This window comes from Desmodus rotundus, chromosome 3 (genome assembly GCF_022682495.2).
Source record: "Desmodus rotundus isolate HL8 chromosome 3, HLdesRot8A.1, whole genome shotgun sequence".
Taxonomy (NCBI): domain Eukaryota; kingdom Metazoa; phylum Chordata; class Mammalia; order Chiroptera; family Phyllostomidae; genus Desmodus; species Desmodus rotundus.
The window spans coordinates 136456415-136479189 of record NC_071389.1 but is presented as its reverse complement, the minus strand read 5'-3'; the positions used below and the strand labels follow the sequence as shown (position 1 = coordinate 136479189).

Here is a 22775-nt window from a genome sequence, read left to right as displayed (position 1 = left end):
AACTGCTTAGTTAGTCCATAGGTTTCACAGCTATTGGTTTTGGTAAACAATTGTTTTTTTTTTTTTTAAGCTCTCTTCAAACCTAACCATTCGTTAATTACATTACATGCCAATTTTTCAAAACACATTAGAAATGATACAAAGCAATACAATTTTCTTAGAAATAATATCAATTCTCACTTACAGTAACCTGAGGTGGTGGAGGCAAAGAAATAGATGGCGCTGAAGAAAAATAACCCAATGAACATTCGGTGAAGAATGGTGGCTGCACTGGTGAAGGAGCTGAAAAAAAATTTGGCAAGAGTTTACTAACAGAAATATTTCAACATAAACTAAATGTATGGTATGTCTGGAGAAATACAAACGTATCTAGGTAGAGTGCAAATTAGACTTCATTAATCTCTAATAAAATCTTTACCTCCAAGAGACCACTTCCACCTACTTAAAATTATCTCTATGTCATCACTAAGTCAGCTATCAACTTTAGCTGATATTATTCCTAATGATGAAAATGGAATATAGCAGGAAAGGCTCAAAACATATTTTTCTTACAAATATACTTTTTAAGTAACAAAACAAAAAATTCCCCTGAACTATAGTGCCTTAACTAAAGGAAAACAGTGGTGACTCCATTCTACCCTTCAAGCGGAACAAAGAAAGTAAAGAAATGAACTATTTAACGTGTGTAGAAAGTAGAAAGGACTAGAAATGAAAAGAATTACCTACTGTGTTTAATCAATATTGTACACTTTTCACATTTTAATAATTCTCTTAATTTTTTAAAGTATTTTATTGATTATGCTATTACAGTTCTCCCATTCTTTTCTCCCCTTTATTCCCCTCCGCCCTACACCCCCCCTAAGGTTGGCCCAGAGGTTCCTAAACCCCTCCTCATTTTTTTAAATTAGTTTCTTCATTCTGTTCCAGTTGGATGTTTATTTCTTTCTTCTGTTTCAAATTTTTGATTTGAGTCCCAGTTTCCTTCCCTTCACTGTTGGTTCTTTGTATATTTTTCTTTATTTCACTTTGTATAGCCTTCACTTCTTCCTTCATTTCTGTAAACATCCTGATTACCAGTGTTTTGAACTCTGCATCTGACGGGTTGTGTATCTCCTCATTGCTCAGCTCTTTTTCTGGAGTTTTGATTCATTCTTTCATTTGGGCCACATTTCTTTCATCTGGGCACACCTGTTACGTTGTACGGGATGGAACCTTAGGTATTCCCGACTGCGGGGCAACCCTGTTTGCTGCACTGTGGCACTGTCTGTAGGGCAGGAGTCAGAGAGGGAATAATGCCCCTCACTCTGCTCTAGCCCCACTTTCCATCACTTCCCTGGCTTCCCGCAAGTGGACTGTGCCCTTCTAGGATCCTGTGGTCCTCTCCAACGGACTCTCCTGTGAGACTGGAAGTTTCTCCCGTCTTCACAACCCCCACAGATTTTTACAGCCAGAGGTTTTGAGTCTTTAGTTTCTTGGTCAACCAGCCCCCACCTAGCCCACACGGTCTCTCTCCTTGCCCCACCAGCCCGTAACCACCCCTCCCTCCTACTGGTCTGGATGAATGTTTCTTTAACTCCTTGGTTGTCAGAGTTCCATGCAGTTTGATTTTCTGGCAGTTCTGATTGCTTTTTGTTTTTAAATTGGTTGTTATCTTTCTTTTGGTTGAGCAAGGAAGTATAGCGTTTCTACCTATTCCTCCATCTTGGCCTGAATTCCACATTTTAATAATTCTTAAATAGTTACTAATGTATCTCAGTTAAATTGTTAGTAAGTTTTCTTTGGTAGTAGAAAAAAATAAACGTGCATTTTACCTTCAGTGGTTTCAATATACGGCAGATTCAGACTACTCTTGCTACCCAATAATTATATAACCTTAGAGAAATCTAATGCTCCTCCTTTGTCCCAGCTGTCTCAAGTCAATATGGATATTACCCACATGACGTGCATGGGGTTAACTTTTGGCCCTGATACCGTTTCAACAGACACTGGCATTTAGAACATTTTACTTCTCAAAAACACAAATATCTCTAGTGAATATGAAAAAGTTAAAATCTGACAGAGTACAGAATATATCCTCTGTATAATATTTTTACAAAATTCTTTTAAAAGTATAGATCATAATGTTGTTATATGGAAATATAGAGTACTAATAATATTGTCAATACTTGGGAACTACTATAAATCAGCTCTAAGAACTTAGAAATAAGAAAACAAAAGACTGACCAAAGAGAGTTAAATTATGAAAACAAAATACAAGATTATCAGATGTGAGCTTAAAAACAACAAACATTACCCAAATCAAAGATTTTTGTCTTGTCTCTGGTCTACACATACTAAAATAGGATTCTAGTTTGATCTAGAATCCTAGTAGACATACTAGACTACACATACTAGATCTACTAGACTAGACTAGTAGATCTAGTAGACAATATAGCCACAGGGAGAACTATACAGATTGTATGGTCTTTTAAGTAAGTCTTCCAGTTCTGAATGTCAACTGCATTTGGTTGTCTGCCTCAGTCCCATGCGTTTTAATTACTGAGAATAGGTATCTCAGAGCCAATCACCCTGAATAACAACTAAAGCAAGTCTCTAGCTCTCCAGGTTACTGTCACATCTTGGAATATGCAATCTAAGTGAGGTACAATCCTGACCATTCTAACCAGTCTTCCCTGAGACGGCACTAATATCACCTTCCGTCTCCAAATTCCTACAAAGTATCATCACTGGAAGGAGGAAGAAGGAAGTCTAAAAGCAAGAAAGATCCTTTTGACTAAAATCCAAAATATCTTGATATAAAGATACGTAAGAGGTCAAAGCTTTGTTCATTTTTTAAAAGTACTATTCTCATCTGCTTTTAAAATCTTCACTTTTTAGATCAAATAGTTAAGAGTTTATGCATGCCTTTCTATTTAAATGCTACTTATAAGAAACACTTGGAAATAAAGGTTAATATTACAATTTGAGATTTGCTCTCCAAGTAGTTACAACACCAAATAATGTCTATGGTTAAATAATCTACTAACAAATCTCACATTAATTACACATTTCTTTCAAGGATTTGGGGAGCTTCATGACCATTTTCTATTCAATAGTTATGAACATGCCAATGTTTTAAGTTTTAACTCATACCTGGAGAATTGGTTTCACTATCTGTGTCCATAGCAACTTCCTCATAGTTATCATATTGATAGATGCCTCCTCCACCATCAGTAGATTGCTTATCCAAGGATCGTCTCAGGTCAGGATCTGAAGACTAATTACACAGGATGTTTAGTTTCACAGCATTTTCTTAGTCTATTCTCAGGCTAGAAAGTATGGAACAATTAGTAGCCATTTTCTAAAGAAACAGTATCAAAACTCACAGTAATCCAGTTAGACCTGCCTATCACATTTGATTTGGAAAATTCAATGTACACAACAGGTGGCTGATAACTGTCAGACAGGAAACAGAAGCTAGCAAGGACTATCTATAAAGATGAAATCCTCCATAGTTAGCTGAGCTACTAAATAATCACTTATTCCTCTACTACAAAATGACACCAAAATCTTGAATACTTATGGCCTCTCTCTGTTTAAAAAATTAGATGAATAAATCCAAGTGTTATGTCATCAAAACTATATTTAGATTATTTCAAAAAATCCATAAATATTTTATAAATTATCAATAGCAGAAAACTAGAAATTCTTGGTTAACGTGTTTGCATATTTTCTTTTTGTACTCTTATAATGTTTCACTCACATAGAGGGTTTATAACAAACTAAGAACTAGCAAAACTTACACAGATGGATATGAGTCATAAGCAAATACAATGCTTTTTTCTAAAAGAGGATTCTATCGAAGTGATTTTTGGAGTTCAAAGTAGGAATATTTATAAATTCCTTGCATAAGAAAATGAAACTCCTGACTCCCTAGAATTAAAGAGCTCTTAAGATCCCCCTTTCTTCATTCGTACATTCACAAGTGTAGCCTCAAAGCACAGATTCTAAAAATTATCACTGTTAATAGCACTTGATTAATATTAAATTTCCAATATAGTGCCTGCCACCATCCATAAGAGAGACAATGAGTCATTCAGTCATTATCAATGATTTATACATACTAAAGGCTCACAAATGCTTGATAACTAAATAGCCACTAAGTCTGTTACTACATAACTTTATTTAAAATGGTCTATACTAATTAATCATGACACTTCTAACTCTACATTACTAAGTAATGAAAAATGAATAAAATTCTACCCTTTTATACAGCCATTTTTAGAGTAAGTGCTCACTACAATTTAGTGATCCTACTTTCTTCTAACTAGAAAATGATGAAAAGCTAAATATAGGATTTGCTAAGCATAAATTTATTTTTAATATTTATAACTATAAAAGACTCATTCAATTATAACTTACCTTTCCTTCTCCCAAGAGTTATTTACATAACAAGCTGTATCAAACACAAGAAATTTGTTTCTTAGTTGACTGAATTTATGAAATATGATAGAAACTTAAATTTGAATATTTTGATTTTACATTTCTGCACTCCTTTCATTTTTAGTTTTTTTTATTGTTGACACCCTTACTTTACTTCTTGACCGCCTCTTTCCACCAACCAATTTCATAAATCGATTGTACTGCTCTTCCTGATTTGAGAGATCTCGAATTTTTCTGATTTCTTCCTCTCTTTTCCTTCTCTCTTCTTCTTCTGCTTGTTTTCGCAGATCTTCTTCTTTCTGTCTTTCCTGTTCTTTCTGCTGTTGTAGTTTCTTCCATGCCTTTGTTTGCTGCTTCCTCAATGCTTGCTTAGCTTTAAATGATAAATACATAAACATCGTTATCTATTATAGTTAGAATTTTCTAAAGAATAAAAGAAAACAAGAGCTTTAAAAATTACTTTCATTATCATTAAATATTATATATAGCTGTTCCTCAATTCTGTTAACATAGGATTGTCCTCCATTCAAGGCCTTGTAATTCTCCACACTCAAAACTCTCTGAATTAAAATCTAGACACTATACTGATAACTGAAATCAATTTTAAAACTTTAACAGAAATGATCACCTGTAGTGCTAACTTTTTTGGCCGAATGTGTTTTTGTACTGGTTTTCACTTTTTGCTGTATAGTTTTTGTCTTGGTCAACTTTTCTTTGCTTTCTTTCATCACCTGCTGTTCTTTTTGTTGCCATTTTTTACTGGCTGATTGAAGAGCCAAAAGACGAAGTTGTAATTCAGATAGTTCCTCTTCATCTTCACCAAGTTTCTTTAAAAAAAGAAATCATTGCACTGTAAACTATTTGACCTTAAACATTTCACCAAGTCAAATCTCTTATATCATCAAAACTTAAAGTTAGTTTTAAGGCAAATATTTAAATGGCAAATATAAATAAAATAAGGAAACTTGATTACCTATCATAGCCCCAGACCCTGATTTAGTGCCTACAGCGCAAATAGAATATCTGAGTGTACATATGTGTGTAGGGTTGGAGGGCAAGGGTATAACTGATGAAACAGGATGACACAGAAAAAAGGAAAAGTTATGGGTTAGAAATTAACATTTAACCTGACTTCCCAAACAAGAAAGAGTAAAACTCTGAAGCCAGAGAACTCAAGAAGAAAATCCAATCCAAGAGAGAAAAGGAATGAAGAATGAAATGGTTATCATGTGATTTACTCGCCTTACAAGTAATTCACAGAACTGGTACATTGAAAGTCAAGATTCAAATCTGCAAACTTTTCGATTATTTTAATCCTCACCTGAGGGTAAGTTTATTGATTTTTTTAGAGAGGAAATGAGCGCGCGCGAGAGAGAGAGAGAGAGAGAGAGAGAGAGAGAGACAGAGAGTGGGAAACATCAATGTGAAAGACAATCTTCAACTGGTTGCCTCTCCAACATACCCCAACTGGGGATCGAATCTAGGTATGTGCTGTGACCGGAAATTGAACCCACAACCTTTTTGGTGTATGGGACATCACTCCAACCGAGCCACTCAGACAGGGCAAATTTGCAAACTTTTGTAACTATGTATTTTATAATTTTATAGTGTTGAAAGAAAAAAATATGTAAAGATTTACTTATATTTGAACATGTTTTAACATGTATATTTTAAACCTACAGATATTTATCTGAAGGTTTAAATGTTTAAAGTATTTTAAACATCCAAGGCTTTGCTTCAGGGAAGCTAAAATAGGAAGACGGATTCAGAGCAGAAATTTGAGAAGCTCTTTTCCAATTAAAATAACTTGATTTTTTTACTCTACCTTTTTTGAGATAACTGTTCAGGTTAAATTCTCTACATTTTAGCTAAAATATAACAGCAACCTGAACAGAGGTTCTTAATTAGCTTTACATGGAGTACATGGATTTGCAGGGGAAAGAAGGAAAGAGGTCTGGTTCTTCAGCCTCCCCACCCCTTGAAATTAAATGCAAAATTGTATGTTTTTCCTTTAAATGTATGTATGGAGGAAGGAGAAATCAAAAGTCTAAGACTCAAAAAGGTTAAAGCCCACTTATCAAGTAACCTTCTTCTTATGCGTGAATTGTAATTACATTTTTTTCTAAAATTCAATTAAATTATCCAATTCTTAAGCATAAAGAAAACAGTGGATCCTATACCTATTGGTTTCACCCTTACATGAACTATTATAAACCCCTAAAAGAACTATCATTACTTCAGTTTATCCAAACCAAGATATAGTTACTCTTTTCACTGTTGGAAAACATATGTAACAAATGAGATTTAAAATTAACATGATTCTTTTTGATTCCTGAGTCACAAAAACATACCAAATTCTACTGCTTGGTACAGAAGTTCTAGAGCCATACTGACCAATATGGTAGCAATGAGCCACATGTGGCTACTTAAATTTATATAACTAAAATTGAATATAAAATTTATATATTAGTTCATCAGCCACACTAATCATTTCAAGTGCTTAACAGCCACATGTTGTTAATAGCTACCACAATGAAGAGTACAGATATAGAACATTTCCCTTATTGTAGAAAATTCTATTAGATTTTGGACAGTGCTGATCTAGAGAGTTTAACTAAAGCTAATCATCACTTTTCCATTGAGACTTAATAGTCTTTGATTACTTTTTTGCAACTCCTTTTAGAATAAAAGAAAGAAACCACTGATTCTATTACGCAACTAAATGCTGTTTAAAGCAGCTTCCTGATCAGGAAGAAGAGCACTGAACCTCATTTAACCCATTGCTTTGACACCTAAGACCCGTGTAACTATGGCAAGTCACTTAATGAACCCATATAAATCTTACCTTATCTGTAAAACAGATTGTCAACTTACTTTATTAAATTATTGTCAAGATATTAAAAACATATAAATATGTGTGCACGTGTTTTCATGCATGTGTGTATCTGTTATATTATCTTTCTTAACTTCAAGACCATCTCTTTCCTAAAGCTCCTAGGCTCTTTGCATCATTACCATTTACGCATAAAAACTAGGTGAAATGTTAACTGAATAAACTGCATCTATTTCAGATCTCTAATTCAACAAAGAAAAGGCTTGGGTTATTAAGTGCCTATTAAATGCCAAACACAGTGTTTGGTGCCTCTGTATTTTATCCTGGGGAACCTCACAACCACCTAGAGAACAGATGACATTAAATTCATTTTTGTAAAGAAAAATAGAGGCTAGCAAAGACTAAATAAACAGCTTATACAAGATCAGTAAGCTAAGAGGAGGAGCTAGAACTGGGTATCAGGTCAAGGTTTTACTAATTCCAAAGCTTTCCCACAAAGCATACTTCCCCCACTCCACCCCCAAATTGAAAAAAGAAATCTGGATGAATTTTTAAAGTTTAAAAAAAACAAACAAGGGATCATCTAAAGATATAAATAACACTTCAATTAATCACAATTTAATTGAACCTAGTGGAAAAATATTCCAAGATGTCTCTCCAGATTTTCTTATTCTTAAGACTTATATCCAGATAAAGATAGAGCAATGATGAAAGAAAATTAGTGGAAAGCAAGACAGAATTTCCCTTTCGAGAACAGAGTAGAGCAGTACAACAATCAGTCTTACAGAGCTATCCAACTCCACACAGCAGTATCTTACCTTTTCAGATAGAATATCTGAAGCACTCAGTCTTCTTGTTAAATTCTGTTCTTTATCTTCTAGTCCTTTAAAATAAAATAGCATACTTTGAATGCTCTAAATGACAGCTACACTCAACTTAAAATACAGCATAATGTCTTAGGTTACTTTAAAGGGTCTCATTAAAGTTCTCATTTTCTCAGTCTCTCAAGCAAAAGAATGCTGTTAGAGAAAATAAAGATTTGACCAAACTTCTCATATCCGCTTCATTTCTAAAAGTTACAAGGCAAGTGATTCAAAATATTAAATAATAAGTTACCAGCCAATTTTGATGACTTCCAAACTAAAAAATGATTATTTCAAATAAGAACAAATTTATAAGCAAACAAAATATAACCAGAGACATTGAAGTTAAGAACAATCTAACAATAGCCAGGGCGGGGGTGGGGGGTGGGGGCGGGGATAGTGGGAAGAGGGTATTACAGGAACTACTATAAAGGTCACATGGACAAAACCAAGGGGGAGGGTGGAGAGGGGGGAGGGAGGTGGGTTCACCTGGGGTGGGGTAGAGGGATGGGGAGAAAAGGCATACAACTGTAATTGCATAACAATAAAAAAATTAAAAAAAATAAAAAAAAAAAGAACAAATTTATAGACTAGATAAACAAAGCTTCATTACCAAATAGATAATTCACACATTAATAAAACATAATGATGATTATTAATTCAGACCTCTAAATGAAATAACTTCAACATGTAGAGATTAAATTGGATTTATACAATAAAGAAATGGTCATCTATTTTTGTAGAAAAGCATCAGCAGAAGTAGGTTAAGTAGCAACAAAATTAAATCCATCCACACAATTTTTCCAGAATTCTAGCCTTGGGCCCAGATTTCTGATGCAGTTATTTACAAAATCTTACTCATATATTATCTAATCTATGATGGCTCAACAAATCACACAATAAAATTACAGTACATTTACAACAGCATTGAGATACACTTTTGTAGCTAAAACGGATGAAGTTAAAAACTAAGAGAATCCTTCCTCAAGATGACACAACTAGGTTTAAACTCCTAGGTTTCCCCCCAAAGTACCAACTGTCAGTGTTCCAAGCATCCTAACTTGGTTGCTTAAGGCTTACTGGTAAAAAGAGTAGGCAATTAATTCAATAAATAGAGAAATTACTACACAAGTACCCTAGATGAGGTAAATAGAAGGCAACCATCAAATTTTGTATCAGGTCAGTTCCGCTACAAGGATTGTTTTGGAAATGTGAATTTGTTGCAACGTGACTGATATATTAGAAAATAATTTGAGCATAACACAAATTTCATGTTTGCTTAAATGCAATTTGTCCCCAAGAAACACTAACCATTTGCAGAAAACCACCCCGGGGTTATCTGAGCCCTGAAGGAAACACATGAACCCCATTACACGTTGAGCATCTGCCAACTACTTCAGTTCACTGTATATGTTATTAACCACACTCATCTACATTTGGTGTACAGTTTACTGTTCAATTTCAGATAAACTTCCTTGTTGTACTTTATAATAATTCATAAGCTGAAAACCTTCCATTCCCACAAGCACACTTAAGGCCTTTTTCAAGGTGAAGTGACATTTATTGTAGTATTTTTCAAGCCTTTTTTTTTTTTTTAAACCCATGTAACTTGTAAAGCTGCACTACCGTTTTTATTAGGTTCCTATCTTTTTTCATGTGTCACTGACAAAGTTTTTGAATGTTGTTTCTCTAACTCCATTTTGTCCATAAACCCTCTTGTTTTTATTGTACAATTCTGCAGTGTAGTAATTTTTAGGAATGCTTATGTCTCATTATACCAAAACTGATCATACATCAGAAAACACTAGAATAGTAACAATTATTAGATAAAAATGCACCAAAAATAAAGAGTTAAGCAGGCTTCTAATAAAATATAGATAGAAAGCACTAAACTCTTCTCCTACATGAGAAGCCTATTAGTTGATGAGGCTCTATCTTGTCTATAACAGGTGGCAACACCTCCCTTTAAGGCAACAGAGAGACAAGTAGCCATTAAGCTAGAAGGTAATCTATTGGCACAATGCTACCTTACAGACAAGCACAAACCATAATTTTTAGACTATAAATCTAACTTTATGCAAAGATTGTAAAAGCAGGTTATTGTTCAAAACCAAACATACAGTTAGTCAATATTCTACCAATGTCATGTGTCTCTACAATAAGATTATTTCACTTCTTATTCAATACTTCCAAAATGAAGATTGGTCTTGTGCAGTCATGTAGTATTTTAAAAATTATTACATGGCATCCTAAACTGAGATAAAGACAGTCATTGAGATAAAGGTGGTAGTTACAAACCATAATTATTGAAAACACCTTAGAAAAATGGAACACTGAGGACATCAACAGTTAAGTTACAAAGGAAATTTTTTTTTAAAAAAAGGAAAATCAGAAAGTTTTAAAAAATTTCTGTATGATATCACAGAAACCCCCAAATTTCAAGATTAGTGAAAAAAAATCACTGAATATAGATTTGTCTACTCCCTGTAGACTATTTTCAACATTGTGGTAAGAGTGGTCCTTTAAGAATATATAACAAATAATTCCAGTCCTTTGCTCAAGACCCTGTAATAGCTCCCATTTCATTCAGAATAAAAATCAAAGTTCTTACAAGGCCCTATATCATCGATCCCTGTCATCTTTGACCTCTTCTCTCCCACTATTCATCCCCCTCGTTCTGTTTAGTGGTACAGACCTCCCCATTATTCCCCAAATATGCGAGGTACCCTTCTGCCTTAGGGTCATTATTCTAGTTCAGCAATTTTCAACTAGTGTGCTGCAGGAATTTTTGAAACATGCGATACGTGACTATTTAGTCAGGGGCACTGACCTCTTTAGCCTTAGACTGTTAAATTAAAAAAATGACAACAGCCAACACAACAATAACCATTTGGGCCCTGGCTGGGTAGCTCAGTGGGTTAGAGCATCATCCCAATATGCCAAGGTTACGGATTCAATCCTCATTCAGGGCACATATAAGAATCAACCAATGAATGCATAAATAAGTGGAACAACAAATAAATGTTTCGCTCTTTCTTTACCTCTCTCTCTCAAATCAATTTTGAAAATAGCCATTCAGTGTGAACGATTCAAAAGTATACTTAGTTTTTTGTCAGATGAAAAAATATATTTTTGGTGTGCCACAGAATTTTAGTAATTAGTTTGTGTGCCATGAGATGAAAAAGGTTGAAAATCGTTGTTCTAGCTCAGTGATTCTGAAAAGTTAGCAGGTGTCAGAATCAACAAGAAGGCCTATTATTCACGGATTGCTGGGGGCCATTCCCAGAGTTTCTAATTCAGTAGATCTGGGGTAGGGCCTGAGAGTCTGCGTTTCTATCAAGTTCCCAGGTAATGCTGGTAATAGGACCAGTTAGAAAATCATTGCTCTAGGGTGAGTGGAGGTGGAGGAGGGTATACACAGGATAAGTGATACTGGAAAAAATACAAATTAAAAAAAAAGAAAATCATTGCTCTAGCTATTTATTCTATTTGTCTAGAAACCTCGTCCCCTAGATATTCATTTGGCTATTTCCTCACCATCTTCAAAGTCTCTATCTAGATCTCACCTTTAAATTCAAGATTCCTAATCACCCATTAATACTGCAACCTGTACCCACTATTCCCATCCTTCTTACCGTTCTATAGTTTCTCTCTTTCTCTGTTATTCACTGTCTCCCTTTCTAAAATCCAAGCCCACAAAGGCATAAATAATTGTCTGTTTTGTTCACTGATGTATTTCCAAGAGCCTGCAGTAAAGTGTTCCATTAACTTTTGAATGAATAAAAGAAGGAAGTGAAAAAATGAATACAAATGAAAAATGAATTTTGCAATTAGCTCAAAGTAACCTTACCATAAGTAGTTTCAGTCTCCTAGTAGGGGTAGAAAAGAGACTGCTGGGTTAGGAAAGCATGAAAGGTAAACTGAAAAGAGTCAGCACAGGCTCTTTCCAAAAGTCTGGTTGAAAAGACAAGTTAAGGGAGAATGCAGAATGGGGAGGAGGGAATGTTCAGATTTGGGGATAAAACACTAAAATGTTTTAGTAAATACTTTATTTATTTATTTTTTGGACAGAGGGGAAGGAAAGGAGAAAGAGAGAGAGAGAAACAATGATCACTTGCCTCTCACATGCCTCCACCTGGTGACGTGGCCCACAACCCAAGTACGTACAACCTTTCAGTTCGCAGGCCGGCGCTCAATCTACTGAGCCACACCAGCCAGGACCTAAAATATGTTTATAATAAATCCATTAAGAGGAAGTGGTTAAAGATGAGTCAAAATAAAGAGAAGGAGCAAGGTCCCAGAGAAGGTGGGAGAAGTTAAAACCAGGAATACAGGTTAAAACAAAGTGGCCATAAACAAGAAGAGGGTCACCATTTCCTCTGAGTGGAGGAACTGAAGTAGAAATCAGTATGGATGTAAGTTTACTGTCAGGAAGTGAAAAGCTGGAAGCTGAAATAGAAGGCAACCTCATAGGCTGACAACAGAGATAAAGGCTGAGTAAAAACCATGAAAAATGATGATGAAGGTTTAGAAGAGTTGTTGAGAAAAATGGGGGGAGAAGCTGACCCAATTAAATGTTTAAGACTGCAAAGCTGAGAGTTCTGCTGAAGATTGGAGAAGAAAATGCAGGAGCAGAAAGACTATAACTTATTGATTCAGATAAATTTTATTCTCTTCTGTCTTCCCGCAATAACTCTTCACACTGCTGCCAGTTATTTTTCTACAACAGACATCTGACCACATTATTTTCCTGTTTAAAAATATTCTGACTGGCACCTGATTTTTTAAAAAATCTAAATTCTTTAGCAAGATAATCAAGGTCCTTCATAATCCAATCTCACCTATCCTTTAATAAATTCATATCCAACCACTTCCAGAAACATACAATATAGCCCACAATGCACCCATAATCCCAATATCCTTGAAAAGATCTGTGACTTCATCTGTTCATTTGGTTCATCTGACTTCCCAAGTGGAAAAGACTAATTTTTCAGGACACATATCAAACATTTCCATCACTACGGAAACTTCCTAAATCCAAGTGGGGGGTTTTCACCCTTCCTCTGTGTTACTGCAGGCTTTCATACATAAATCTTTATCATAGTCTATTATATTTATGTGTGTCTTTTCTATCCCACTGGGTTGCACTTTTCTAAGCTACATATCTGGAATCATGGTATTTCATTGCAGAAGGGAAAAAAAAAAAAGTCCGTGAGAACGTGCAACCAAAATCAGTCACCACTCAGGTTTGCAACCAAATTTATATACCATATGACCCTGAAAACCTCAAGTATAAAGTGGCCCAAAAGTAAAAGTCTACTTAGGTGCCTGGCAGCAGCAAAAGCAAATCCTCTCTGGGGATTTGTGCCAGGCAAAACATTCCCACCAAAAAGTTCAAAGAAAAATAAGCATCTCATTAAAACAAACAAAAAAAACCCCACTAAGTGTTCAAGAGAAGAAGGTACCAAAAACAAGAACCATCAGACAGCAAACATCACAAATCAGACCCACAAAAACCTCAGATATAGGAAATTAGCAGGTAAAGGGGAGAAACAAAACAAACCTATGATTAACATGTTTAAAGAAATAAAGATACATTTGAAAAAACAAGCTGAGAGAAGAAAGGAAGAATGAGCCAAGTTATTTAAAAACAAAATATAAAATACTAATATAAAACCTGTAACTAAAATTTAAAAATCAACAGGTGGGCTTAAGGCTGACCAGATACAGATAAAGAGAGAATCAGAGAACTGAAAGATACAGCAAATGAAATTTCCCAGGATGTAGCAGAGTTATAGACATGGAAACTTAAGAGAAATCAAGGGAAATGAAAGATAAAGTGAAATGATTTAATATACATCTATACAGAGTTTCAGAAAAGAGAATGGAATAATATTTTAAGAGAGAATAATTTTTCAGAATCAATAAAAACAAAAAGCATAATGTATTCCAAACTGGATAAATAAAAAAGAAAACTACAATCAACACATCGTAGATAAACTACACAATCCCAAAGACAAAAATAGGACCTTTAAAGCAACCAGGAAACGAAGACAGATTACCTTCAAACTAGAAATTATTAAGATAGGTGACCTCAAAATCCACTATGGTACCCAAAAATATTTCCAGTATATAGAGAATATAATTAACCAATCTAGAATTCTAAACCTAGGAAAACTGCCTTTAAAAGAGGGCCACAGAAAATAAGTTTTCCATCCAGCGAACACATTACAGGAACTTTTTTTAAATGTATTTTAAGCATAAGCGACTCTAGACATAGAAGAAAGAGTGAGCCAAGAAATTGTTAAGTAGATAAGCTAGATAAATACTGGTCCTTGTATATCGGGGAGAGGGTAAAGACTTGATTGATTTTAACATTGATAACAATTCATGTTACAACTCCGAAAGGAACCAATGTGAGAACAGAAACTTCATAACTAACTTCCAAACTAGTAAAAGAAAAAAAGATTATAATTAAAAAAAAAATCAAGAGTCAAGAAAGAAAAAAGGACCAAAAGAAAATAAATCCAAATATCAGTAATCATGAAAAAATGTGAATGAACTGTATGTCTATTTAAAAGACAAAGACTAAATTACAAATGAAATCCAGCTGTACAAGTGACATCCGAAACACAAGGACATAGAAAGACTGAAAGAATGAGAAATAATATACAAGGCATATGTATACATATATATACACTTATCAAGAGAAAGAGTGGCTATTAATATAGACAAAATATCTTTTTAGGCAAAAAACATGACTAATGATAAAAACAGTCACTACAGCATAATGAGAACGATGAGTCAATTCTCCAACCTCCAAGTACTTAGAGCAAAACCGGAAAACCACTATCATAATGGCAGATTTTAACAAACCTCTCAGTAAGTGATAGATCAAGGAGATCAAAAAATAAAAGAACATAAAAAGCTTGATCTAACAATATATATGTTTCTTTCAAACACGTACAATTCTAAAAACCAATCACATGCTAAACAATAAATCAAGTCTATACAAATATTTCAAAAGATTGGTACTATATAGATCTTGTTCTCTGACAATGTAATTGACTTAGAAATGACTAACAAAAAATACAGCTGGAAAACCTACATGTTTGGAAGTTAAGAAACACACTTTCAAATAGCCTACAGGTCAAAGAAGAAGAAAAATTAGAAGATATTTAGAATTGATTTTTAAAAATGTACACAGATGCAGCCAAAGTAGAAAGTTCGTAGCCCAAAATGATCCTAATAGGAGAGGCTAAAAACTAATGAGTTTTAAAAGCTATGGACTTATTTCTGGGGAAATTTAAAAATGGGGAAGGGTTCAATTTATAAATGCTACAGATAATTTTAAAAAGGCAAGGGATTCTTAAGAATAATTTTTATAAACTTTACAACTTACAGGAAATGGACACATTACTAGACAAAATATACTTTACGTAAACTGCTTTAACCAGAAATAGAAAGAATGAACAGTCAATAATTTTAAACATTCCCAGAAAAAAAACACCATACAAGCCCAGACACTTTAACTAGCAAGATTTACCAAATATCCCAGGAATGATTCCAGTCTTCAAATATTCCAGAAAATAAAGAAGAAACCATTCCTCAACTCATTTTGAGTATCACAACCTTATCCTAAAACTTGGCAAGCAAAAGGGTAGAACATTACAGTCTTTTAACTCAGATGAAAAATTCTAAACAAAGCATTAGCAAACCTCTATTTTTGAAGTTTTTAAATTGCCCAAAACTGCAAGAACTCAAATGTCCCTCAACTAGGATGTGAATAAACCGTAGCACAGCCGTACAATAGAACACTCAGCAATAAAAAATAAATTATTGATATATATAAGCACATGAATGAATCTCAAATACACTATTCTGAGTGAAAGCAGCTAGAATCAAAAGGCAATGAACTGTATGATTCCATTTACATGACATTCTTGAAAAGACAAAACTGTAAGGACAGGAAAGATATCAGTAGTCACCAGGTGGGCTAAGGGGTTTGGGAAGTAAGGGACTGACTACAAAGTAGCATGGAGGAATCCATAGGAGTTAATGGAACTCTTCCCTATCTTAACTGGTGGCTGCATTTGTCAAAACTCAAAAACCTACACACTTAAAAGGAATAAATTTTACTGTATATAAATAATATCTTTATAAAAAATAATTAACAAACCAAATCCATGATGTATAAAAATATGAACTGGCTAGATTTATCCCAAATATGCAAGGGTAGTTACACGCTACAAAATGAATTACTGGTAATATAATCCACTACAGTAATAAACTAAGGGAGAAAAATTAGATGCATGCTCTTCTCAATAATAAATTAAAAAAGATATGTTAAACTTCAACAACCATTTCATGCTGAAAATTTCAACCAAGCAACAGAGGAAAGAAACAAAATCTTCCTTTACCCAACAAGGGATACCTACAAAAACCTAACAAATACCATTTTTAATGGTAAATGTCAAAATCACCCCCTTTAAGTTAGGGAACAAAGGCGCCCGCTATTACATACATTGAACACTGTATTGTAAGTACTGACCAGCATTTAAGGCCAAAAGAAAAAAAGAGAGAAAAAAGACTAGAATGGAATGATATAAATGTCATCACTCAATAATTTGACTGTCTATGTAGAAAGTGCAAAAAGAATTCACAGATAAATTAGAATCATTTCAACGAAGCACCAAAATAGACAGTTACCCCTTTAGAGAAAAAAGAATCTCATTACTTAATTGGAGTGTTTCATTCCATTACCTTGACTGGATTCAGTAGTGTCAGATTTCAGGGAAAGTTTTGTTCCATCTTTAACTTTTTTCAACCGGTTTTTATCTCCTGGTAAAGTCAATTTTTGCCTGAGTGGTTTTAATTCAAATGCCTGAAAAGTTTTGACCTGTGTTTTCTCCTCAGGAGCTACTTCTTTACTTGAGTCCTTTATAATACTGACAGTATCAGTGCTTGTTTGGTCCTCAGAGTTCAACGTTTTAGGATCTTCCTGCACATTGTCTTCTTTGCTACTCAAAGCCAGTTTTTCATCCTTATTGATGCACTCTAGTTCCAACTGTATTTGTTTATACTTCAAAAGTAAATCTTCAAAAGTTTCTTCCCCACAGTTTTCATTCTTTGATGAATAATTTTGTTTTCTTGATGGCGATCTTCCAAAACTTTTGGCTGAACAGTATATTAAGGAAACCAGTTTCCAAAAATTTTCCAGTTAATTTTAACAAAAACATATTAAGTTATAGATGAATTGTTTCCCTTTTTTTCAAGAAACATGAAGTGATATTTTAAAATTACTAAATTCCATTTAATATATGTGCTGCTAATGCCCACTTTCATTCTGTGCCCATATTTCAAATTTAACAAATATCCTTATAAATAGTCCACTTACAAAATCACTACTGTCAGTTATTACCCGTAGTATCCAGATATTCCACCTGGTTAGATTGTAACATTCTTCTTTCTGCAGATCAGGAAAGCCCATAATGAGAGGATGTTAAAGACTCCTTTCTGAAGGAAGAGGGGAGAAACTGAATGGTTTGTCACAGATGTGGGTAATTTACACTTCAGATAATCAGGAGGAAAGTTTCTTCTTTTTACTTAGTTTCTTCTCATGTCTCAAATTTTTAAAAATGGAGATAAAAATGAACAGACAATTATTGACTGATTTATGAATAAGGAACATTTGCTTAAAAATCTGATGCATGACAATCTTAGAGCTCATCAAGAATACTAAAATCCAACATAAGCATAAGTAACACAGTGAAAGCAATTATATAATTAAAAAAAAACATTTAAATAGTATTCAAAATGTATCTTCTAAGCTAATTTTACCCTCAAGATAAGGATATATAAACCAATTACTTTTGTTATTTTCTTCTGTAACATAGTGATAAACACAGCACAAATTCTTTCTTGGAAATGGCTACAAACTTCCAAACTACAACTTTTATTCAAAACAATTCATACATACAAGAATTGTTACACCTCACTTTTCCAGCCTACAAATTAACAAGAAAAGACAAGTAGTTTTTGTGGTTTTAATACAGATCATTCGAACTGGCTAGAATATAGTATTATGGTTACCAAATGTTTCTGCTGTTTAGTAACTTGAAGGACAATCAACTTGCAAAGATTTTAAACTTCCCTAATGACAAATTCAAGAATGAGAACCACTACCAAGTATTTTAGAAACTAAACGAGTATTACAATTGAAAATCTTAATAGTTCTAGAAAAACTGTTCTGGTAAATCTTTGGTTTCTCACCTCTTCTCTTCAGAGCCAGGTTTCTTGAAAGAACCCTAATTTCTCATTACCTACCTGTCTTACTCTTCAACCAAAAGGAATCTGATTTCTGCTGGCTGAGTTTATTCACCATGGTTTCAAACACTTTTTACCACTTCTCTCTTGGCTTCCACAACTCCACTCTTCACTTGTTTCCCTTTTTCCCCCCTTCAGGTCTTCATAACTCCTTTCTCTCCAACTCCTGCAAGAATGGTGCTCTCCAGTGTGCTTTATTTAGCCACTTTCTCTTTTTATTTCAAGCGTTCTAGTATACACCCATAGTTCTACGTACTATGAGAAGCTTGGTCTGGTAATAGACATTTGGCGTTCTCCCACAAATTACTCCTGCTCAGCTAATCTAGAATATAAATCCGGTCAGATTTCTTCTTTCCTTTTTTTGTATCTTACCAGAGTCCAAAACCCTTTTAATGGCATATGTATAATGCCTTAACGGTTTAACCCGTACTTCCTTTCCAATTACACAATTTATGCATAGTTTTGGGTCTAGGTTTTTCTGTTCTTCAAACTGACCCCAATTCAAATGTCACTTCTTATGTGAAGCCAGAGAATTATTTGCTCCCCCGCCCTCCTATTATGTATTGTTTGTACATAAATCCTGTAATTATCTGCATTTACATTTCACTTTTCAATGGAGCTATCTAAAGGCAAAAAACCCATTAATTAAAAAAAAATAACATAACCTTGGAAACATTTGTAAAGAGAAAAAGATTCAATACAATTAATAAAAAAAAGGACAGAAAAATGAGGAAAAGTAATTAAGTTATGACTTTGACTAATCTTCAAGGCTAAATGAAGTCTACTTCTGTCTATACAGGATAGCTAGAAACAAAACACTTGAAGGATTTAATTTTAAGCTGATCAGAATGCAATTTCTGACTGAAACCTAGTTTAAAAAAAGAACTTCCTGTCAACCTTTACAACTGCAGATGAAAACAGAATGACTTTCTACTGATGAGAGACAATGGCCTAATATTTTAACTCTCATCAGATTTTAAAGTTTAAAACAGTAGTCAAAAGAGACATATACTAAGGCTGACTGAGAAAGTGTAGTATATCACTAAGAAAAATTAAAAATGAATGAGAATGCCCGACTGGGTAGCTCAGTTGGTTAGAGCACTGTCTCAAAGTGCCAATGTTACAGGTTCAATCCCCAGTCAGGGCATATACAAGTAACCAATGAGTGCATAAATAAGTGGAATAACAAATCACTTTCTCTCTCTCTCTAAAAACCAATAAAAAACTTTTTTACAAAAGTTTTTAAAAATGAATGAGAATTAAAATAAGTACTAAAATAAGCAGCGATAGGATTTGGTTTATTCTATTTCTTTTCAACTACATCTAGCATACCTAAATCACTACAGAAGAAGAGGTTTAAAAAAATAAGCCGCCAACCACCTGTATCTATGCTACTTCACTTCTGGATTATGGAAATGAGTCACAGAAAAACCCTTATTCTTCCTTAAAGCAATATTTATAAAATAAAAGTATCATTATAATAATCGACAATGGAAATATGAGTACAGTGTTAAACTGAGTACAATATTGGTCTTAAAGGAATTTGTATTAATAACATGTCATATTACAAATTGTTTTCTCACATTATACAAAAGTGGCTGGGAACTATGTTTTCCTTTATGAATTCTTATAAAGAATACCACCTCTATCAGGGATTAACAATACTTCACAAGAAAAGCAATGAGCAGAGGATCAAAACAAGCAGCCTTTTCTTAAACGCAGCATCTGTGGAAAAAAAAAAAAAACCCAGCAACACACTATTTCTGATTAAGTTACTATAGAAATCAGACTGGATATCTCCCTGTACTTTTTCTTCACAACATCATATGCCTGTTTACTAATAAAAGGTATGAACTTAATGATTAATAAAGGTATATGGCAGAGGCCAAATTGGTATTGAATGAATGGACAGAAGGAAAACAAAGACAGGAGGTAGGCAAACCCACTCATCAACCACTTCTCTCATATCATTTTTTCTTCAGATGAAAAAATTCTGAGCTCCCATAATACTTTACATACCTCAATATGAACTTTTTATGTTAACCTAATTATTCATTTAAGTTTGTCTCTCCAACACAAATTACAAGTTTCTTCTTTTCTATTCTTAAAAAATGTACAACATATGCTTAAATATCTTTGTTTTTTAGATTCAGAATTGATAATGAACAAATCCTTGGTTAATAAATATCTTTGGCACAGATTTTCTAACTTTATTACAAGAACATCCTCTGTCATTTAAAAGTTAATACCTATATGATTTTCTCTGAAACAACCCTGGAATGCTCTTAACCCAACTTTTGATTACTGAAGTGAGTTTTTAGAAGGCAATAGCACCAGAAGTTGCTACTTCTTACCTAAACCTAACATTTCTCACCCCTTTTATAACTTGACATCTGAAAAAGACAAGATGGCTCTAAGTATTCTATAAAAATAATGTTGATTGTGTTCCAAACAAGTATCATTACATCATGTAAATTTCATACATAATAAATACAATAAAAGATCATTATACCATAGAAATTACAAGTAGTAATAAAAGTGCTTAGTAAACTACTTTTATGGAGCTATCACAGATTAAGTCAAGACATAGTACTACCAATCCATCTCAAAATAGCAAAACTTTAGATGATGCCTTCTTCGGCATAAATTGTAAGTAAACTCAGGAATGTTAAAGACAACTAAGAATAAGTTTAGATGAAACAAAAATCAGATTTTTTCTTATTTTACTTCTCAACCCCACAATCTCCACTCTCCCATATACCCCCGTGGCTTCCAATGTTACAATTAAAATGCTGTTAAGTTTATTCTTTTCTCTGACCCACATTTGTCAGCACCAGGAGTTATGAAATGTCCAAAAAGTGTACATAAGAAATAGAGGAGGTAACGTTTTCTAAGAAGATATCTGAATTCCAAACCTATGAATTAACAGATGGTGAATATAATACATGGCCCCCCACTTTAAAAAGCACCAATATGCAAGAATAAAGGTAAAAATAAAATCACAATTACGGCAGTATTATGATTAATGAAACTCCGTAATTTACAATGTCAAAGTGTAATATGACAAAAGAACAGTATTCCCCGGATTGTTTGACTATGTATGTTTTCTCCCTCTAACAATCCAAGTTAACCTCACACACACAGTTTCTGTACCAGCAAAAAAAAACAAATGCTAATGAAACGGGCTATTACTCCGAATCTGATTTTAAACTCTTAGATTCACTAGCGTGGCCCCAAACCATGATAGGGTCAAGTTAAAAAGCAATGTACCCAATAAAGCAGTCTTTAAAAACACTACAGCGTGACACATGGGAATGGCCAAAGAACAGCTTAAGTACACTGACACAGTAACAAATAAGCGGCTCTGGTGGTTCAGAAAAGTTACTCGTCGCACAGACCGAGTAAAGACGTTAAAGGGAACTTGACTGACACACCCAGGGCCGACCGCCACGTTAAGGATACAACTCTTCCGAGGTGGAGAGGGCTCTCGCCAGCTCTGACTGCCGTTGAATCCGGATCCCGCTCCTCCTCCCAGAGGCGGTCTGCCCCCCGGCTTGCCTCCTCGCTCACCCCCTCCACGCCCCCGACTCCAGCGACTGCCACCCCGGTACGGCCTGCCTCGAAAGCGGAAACGGTCCAAGGCGAGGTGGCTGCGTTCCCAGAAGGACGGCCGGGGGCTGCTTTCGGACAGGGAACTCGAAGGCATCCGCACGGAGGGCTGGTGAGACCTGAACGGCTCTTTGGGTCGGTAGCTGCTGTGTCCCCTGAGGTGGCCCCGCTCCGACGCGTGCCGCGAGCGTGAGAAATTCCTCAGCTGCTGCTGAGAAGAGGACGACGACGACGACGAGCCACCGCCTCCGCCGGATCCACCGCCCCGGGCCGGGTGAGGAGGCCTTCGCCGCGGATAAGGTAACAGCCCGCAGCCGCTGCTGCTGCTGCTGCTCCGGCTCCGTATCTGGCTGTTGTTATCGTCATCGCTGATCTCCCCATCTTCCAGCTCTCCTTCTTCCTTGGGCGAGAAGCCACTGGAGGCCGGGGCCGAAGGATCTGCCGTCGCCATCCCGGGAGCAGCGCCTTCCACCCCAACCTTAGCCCTCCGTCCCGGGAACCGCCCGACAACCGCCTTCCTCGTCGGGTCCTTTCTTTTCTAACAGCCTCGGGAGGTGCGGCCTTACCGTACTCCGACACCTAGCGGGCTCTGCTCCCCAACTTCCCGGCACCCCAGCTCTTCCTGCCGGACCGTCGCAACCCAGTTCCCTACCCTAGCGCCCCCTTGCTCCAACGCTAACGGGGCTCTTCCGCCTCGCGAGAAATGGACTGTGGAAGTGGCT

General features: G+C 35.2%; 2 protein-coding genes across 2 annotated transcripts in view; one reads left to right on the top strand and one right to left on the bottom strand.

The window, feature by feature from the left end:
* ZFC3H1 (zinc finger C3H1-type containing) overlaps positions 1 to 22743 on the bottom strand; it is a 55305-nt gene extending 32562 nt beyond the window's left edge. The window contains exons 1-7 of the mRNA XM_024576172.3: positions 21907 to 22743; positions 16882 to 17295; positions 8074 to 8138; positions 5051 to 5249; positions 4572 to 4795; positions 3133 to 3256; positions 185 to 282 (exon numbers count right to left, since the gene is read on the bottom strand). Coding sequence (XP_024431940.2) covers positions 185 to 282; positions 3133 to 3256; positions 4572 to 4795; positions 5051 to 5249; positions 8074 to 8138; positions 16882 to 17295; positions 21907 to 22504 — 1722 coding nt within the window. The 5' untranslated portion in view covers positions 22505 to 22743. The remainder of the gene's footprint in view (positions 1 to 184; positions 283 to 3132; positions 3257 to 4571; positions 4796 to 5050; positions 5250 to 8073; positions 8139 to 16881; positions 17296 to 21906) is intronic.
* The window catches only part of TMEM19 (transmembrane protein 19), a 316102-nt gene that overhangs the window by 255450 nt on the left and 37877 nt on the right, over positions 1 to 22775 (top strand). The window lies entirely within an intron of this gene.